General features: G+C 47.0%; 1 protein-coding gene across 1 annotated transcript; it reads right to left on the bottom strand.

Annotated features, from left to right (window-relative positions):
- Positions 1-1,588: 1,588 nt before the first annotated feature.
- LOC109787002 (3-ketoacyl-CoA thiolase 2, peroxisomal) lies at positions 1,589-5,350 on the bottom strand. The gene is made up of 14 exons (XM_020345561.4): positions 5,035-5,350; positions 4,859-4,935; positions 4,247-4,331; positions 4,023-4,149; positions 3,840-3,938; positions 3,694-3,761; positions 3,482-3,589; positions 3,253-3,330; positions 3,006-3,138; positions 2,827-2,923; positions 2,466-2,589; positions 2,284-2,392; positions 2,032-2,115; positions 1,589-1,951 (listed from the first exon to the last, which is right to left on the bottom strand). Exons 1-14 carry the CDS (start codon positions 5,119-5,121, stop codon positions 1,842-1,844), a joined length of 1,386 nt encoding a protein of 461 aa, XP_020201150.1. The 5' UTR covers positions 5,122-5,350; the 3' UTR covers positions 1,589-1,841.
- Between the last annotated feature and the right edge of the window lie 234 nt (positions 5,351-5,584).

Genomic DNA, 5,584 nt, shown 5'->3' with positions numbered 1-5,584 from the left:
CCACGCGGGGGTCAGGACCGTTGATGTCCCCATATATGTGACCAAGAAACACGCTTGTAGACTTGTGTGCTTGTCTATACATACATGTGCTGACTACTGGCAAAAGGGGCGAGAGCTATATGGATGTTTCTCCCCTAGTGGAACAATTCATCGTCTCTGTATGCCTTTGTACCCTGTGTTGCCTACCATTGATGGCGAATCCATTGTTGTGCTCGTGGCTCCGGTGCTGCGGATCATGCATGAGTTTCGGGAACTATTTCTGGGCCCTACTTCACTTTTGTCCGTGGAGCATTCGGAGGCGGACTCCTTGATGACCTTTTTTTTAATGAAACTCCTCGATGACCTCGTGTGGGTCATGTGAGCAACTAGAGGCGTATGAGCCCATCTTGATGGTAGTTCCTATGGTCAGAGGATGTCATGTCGATGATACCTCGGCTTGAGGATGCCAACGCGGCCGGTGTGTTGGTGCTTTGCTCCTATGAGCCTTTTGGTTGGCGACAACTACACAAAAAAATCAAGTCTTGCGATTTTATTTTATTTTAACAAATGGGCGGCTGGTCAGACTGGATTTGGCAAGGCAAGTGGCTGCCTCGTGAAGGAAAAACCAAGCACGGAGAAATCAAATAGGGAGAAAAGCAAGAAGGGTGGAGCCATCCGGAATGTGCTTGCGATTTCATGATGGAGGGTGCCCAATTTTTGTCATTGGCGATGTTCACGTCAGGAGTTCTGTTATGTTGTACAAGGGTCGATGGTTGTGGTTGTTGTGCGTCGGAGAGTCGCTTGTGCGATTATGGTGTTTTCTGCTTGTCGTGGAGCCCCGTTCGGATCTTGTCCTGCTCCCAGCTTCTGCGGCTCCGCGCTGGAGACGGCCCGAACGCCACAGCTTCAAGAAGCCAGCTTCGCGGAGCGATGTCCCTTCGCAGTGCAAAAATGAGAAGCTGGGGCAACCCCGCTCCCAAAAATCGAAGGAGGAGGAGTTGGAGATAATTACTGGATATGCCACCGCCAAGTGACCGGGGGGCAGGGTACCGGTTCGCTCGTCATGTCTTTCTCCCCGATACTTTGCTATTCTGATCGAAACGTGGCCTGCCTTTCCTTCGAATGGGCCTGAAGCAAGTTTATTGGGCTACCAGACCAATTAAACTAACTGGAAGTGGAGCTGACCTCCCGAACGTTTTCTTTGAAGCCAGTTTTTCTACGAGAAGCAGGATTTGGCAGGAGAAGCGGAAGCTGGCTATTTGGAGGAGTTGGAGAGGATTCGAACGGGGCCAGTAGTCCGTATGGAGTGTTTATATCAGTTTTCGCCCAATTTTCTGTAAATTATCTGGACAACTCTCTTCTTTTCAATTAATCAATGAAGCAAATCTTTTTGCCTTCATATAAAAAGATGTATGTGTCGCACATATTTGCGCAGTTTACTAGGTGTCAATCCTCCCAAATTCCTATACTTTTTATTCTCTGTTCCAAACAAGAACTAACGTACCACATATACAAATAAAATGCGAATATGATTTGTAGCGTTAAGACTAGAGTCTATCAGAATTTATTTATCGGTTTTAGGAACAGAGACACAAAACGGTGAAACAAATAAGCTCAAACGTTGATAAGATTTTTCATATCCCAAGAAGAATTACAAATACAGGATCAAATTATTCCCTAGCCCCAGCACGCTTTGATAATTGAGAACAATGGTGGCAGCTACACAATTTGCATGAGAAATAGTTACACGGTGTCATATCCCAAGAAGAATTACAAATACAGGATCAAATTATTCCCTAACCCCAGCACGCTTTGATAATTGAGAACAATGGTGGCAGCTACACAATTTGCATGAGAAATAGTTACACGGTGTCTTTGGAGAGCCAGTTAAGCGAGGGCCCCCCTCGGGCATTCGTCAGCTCATCCACCGCATCTCCACGCTCGAAAACGGCGGCCGCACCCATCCCGGAACCTGTTCATCAATAATTTCTGTCATTTGCAGTTCTACTATCGAATCAACGACTGTTCTTTCCATGCAACTAAATCATGTACCTATGCACATAGAAATCACTCCAAACCGGCAGTCCTTGCCTCGGCGCTTCATCTCGTTGAGAAGAGTGCTGACACAGCGCGCACCTGCCAAGATGAAAACATGGAAACGTTATCGCCACTGAGTATATATACAGCATGCAAGTGGCTGCAGCACACGAGACTGTCTGTTTGGGGTAAAGCAGTGTCAAACAGTCCAAGGATCAAGCAAGTGATGAGCGCCAGGTGCACACAGTACTGATTAAAAACAGATACCTGTGGCACCCAATGGATGTCCAAGAGCAATTGCACCTCCATTAACATTGACTTTTGCGGGATCGAGATCCAACTTTTTTGAGCAGTACACATACTGAGATGCAAAAGCCTATGTACAGGAGCAAATGAGTATCATCGGTGGATATAGTAGTATCGAATGGAAGAAGTAGATGGAAGTATACCTCATTAATCTCGAAAAGGTCAATATCATTAATTTGAAGGCCCGCGGCCTTCACTGCTGCTGGGATAGCAACAGCAGGACCAACACCCATCACAGCTGGATCAACTCCAACTGCAGCAAAGCTCCTACATTTGCAAATTCGGCTCTCATGTTGAGTGAAAAACAGAATACTATAATGATTAAAAGTATCATAATTCTCTCTGTTTCGATGCCCAAAAAGCGTTGAGCCATAATGTTGGTAGTAAAGGCGTAAACCGAAGTGTTAATATGTTGCCAATAACTGAAGGAAATTTTTCTACAGAATATGAGCATGATTCTACCTATGTACTATGTTGCAAAACATATAGACAAAGTACTGATACCTGTAGATTCCAAGAATTGGAAGACCCTTCTGTGTAGCAACATCTCGCCTCATTAGTAGGACAGCTCCAGCTCCATCACTTACTTGGCTAGCATTTCCTACGATTAAAAGGACACCAATCTTTTAAGAGTGATACTGCTAAAAGAAATCTGCATTCAGTTAGATTTTCCTATTGGTTACCAGCAGTAGTTGTCCCGTCCTTGGAAAATGCTGGTTTAAGTTTTGACAGGACTGCCAGTGTGGTATTCGACCGGATTCCATCATCTGCTGAGACCACAATCTCCTTTTCTTCACCAGTTTTTGGATCCATGATCTTTGCAAGACAACATAAGTGTCAGGGCAGATCAAACAATTCTAACTTTTGAGTAAAAATTCCTCAAAAGTAGACACAGTTATTTGGGAAGAGAAAACTAAGGCACTACATTACCTTTGTATGAACTGGAACAATTTCTTCTTTAAATTTACCAGCAGCAACTGCCGCCGCTGCCTTCCTGTGAGACTCAACCTGAACAGTTTAAAAGAATGAGAGCTGTGAGACTATTGTGAGGCAGACCGGTAGACACTGGTGGTGGTGGTGGGAGGAGGAGGGGGGGGGGGGGGGGGGGATACACTGTCACACATAAGTGCCATAAAGTAAGGACAATCAGCCAACTTACAGCAGCTTGATCTTGCTCCATGCGTGTTATGCCAAACCGCTGTGCAACATTCTCGGAGGTAAGGCCCATTGGGAGAAGGCAATCGCGTGCTTGAGCAAATAGCTCAACCTAAAATAGTTGGAGATTCCAACCCAACATTTTATCAGCTGTAACATCTTTACAGATGCATCTAAAGACGATACTCTTGCGTGAAACCGACCCATTTGACTTACTTTGGGATTCGCTTTCTCGACAAGATTAACTTTGTTCACTGTCATTGACTCTACGCCAGCAGCAATACCTTTTGAAAGGATAGAACAAATTAAGATCGCCAACGAAGTCAAACAAAATACATAAATCAGTTTTCAGTAAAGCATACCAATATCATACATCCCTGCTTTAATAGCAGCAGCAACATCTGCGACTGCCTGAAGCCCAGAAGAGCACTGTCGGTTTACAGTCTTCAGAGGAACCGTGTCTACAGCACATTAAACGAGTTAATCAAAGGTGGGGATAATTATGTCCAATATTAAAGGAAATTTGATGAAGATGGTGAAATTACCAGGGAAACCCGCATACAATGCGGCCATCCTGCATTCTATTGCCCTTTGGGACCCAGGAGCTAAAACAGTACCAACAACAATGTCGCCAACTTCGCTCGGATTTAGCTTTGTTTTATCCACCAAAGCCTAAAATTGGGAGAGGAAAAGATGATAAGACAAGAGCGACCACTTCACTAAATTGTTCTTTTGGTTGCAAAAAGGAATGAAGATAAGAAACAGAAACCTTGAATACCGGTACCAAGAGGTCCTCAGGGAGTGTATCCTTGAAACTACCTCTCTTGGCCTTGCAGATTGCTGTCCTATAGGCACTGAAGACATGAACGGTAGATACGTCATGCATGTTTTATGTTTGATCTCTGTTTACGAGAATTGGCTAAGAAAAAGGAAAATTATTGAAATATTACAATTATGAACCTAGTGCGAAAAGACACTGCTAGTTTTGTTGCAGTTCATACATATATACTTCCTGTCCAATTCGTATATCTGTAATCCTAAAGGTACTCCGAAGATCTTTGTGATCTGTATCATTCTCCGGCGCAGTAGAGACATGCAACTCAGACGGTTGACAAGGACCAAATCTGGCACGATCTTAGCAAACAGAAAAGCCAAGAAACTAGGTTGGCATTAATCCATTGTTGCATGCTTCCACAGTTTGCAGTACCGTCGTGATCACCAAAGTACACTTGGCACTGTATCTTTCTTTGGCCAACGGCCAGACCAAAAAGCTAAGCATGAATTTCGGCACCACTGGCAACCAGAGCCTAACTAGTAGCCGACGATCCAACAAACAGTAGCGGACGAAGCGACAGGAGCAGGAGCGGCAGACATGACTTACGCGACGATGACGACGTCGTCGGTGAAGCAGGGGCCCCGGTGGTACGCGGCGCTGTCCCCTGCGGCGCACGCGCTGGCCTGCGACACCACGTAAAGAAAACGCCAAGATCGTCACAGATCTGGAACCGAGACGCCGGCACGGCGGCGAAGAGGAGTTGAGAGGGAGCAGAATCTCACGGAGATGGCGGAGGCGGTCGGGCTGGCGCCGGCCGCGGGCTCCAGGTGCCGCAGCAGGATCCTCTGCCTGTCGAGCGCCTTCTCCATTGCTGGCTGTTGTCTCAACCTTGCCTCCTTCCTTCCTTCTTCGCTGCCTCTCGGCGTCCTCCCTGCACGGGAGGAATTGGTGGTTAATGGTGAGAATGGTTGGTTAGTCGGTAGTCTGCTGCGCGCGCCGGGTGGCGACGGACGGGGCGTGTGGTATTTCTAGTCAGTAGTCAGGTAGAGGGCTAGGAAAAGGAGGGGGGGTTTCGGAGGAGTTCACTGCGACTTTGGTGGAGTGGAGAGGTCGGGGGTGTGAAAACTTTGGACGACTTTGCATGACTCGACTCTCCGGTCCCGGGTGGTCGTCGATCGTGGTCGTGAGAGGCGACGCGAGGGGCATAGTTGTTGGGTTGGTTTTCCTCCCACGCGGTGCACGGGATGCCGGGGGAAGACAAACGCTGCCCGGCGTGGCTTCCACAGACGGCGACAGGCTGCCGCGCCGGAGCAGGCCTCCACGAATTTCGCG

This window comes from Aegilops tauschii, chromosome 1 (genome assembly GCF_002575655.3).
Source record: "Aegilops tauschii subsp. strangulata cultivar AL8/78 chromosome 1, Aet v6.0, whole genome shotgun sequence".
Classification (NCBI taxonomy): Eukaryota; Viridiplantae; Streptophyta; class Magnoliopsida; order Poales; family Poaceae; genus Aegilops; species Aegilops tauschii.
This window is presented reverse-complemented; position numbering and strand designations above follow the sequence as displayed.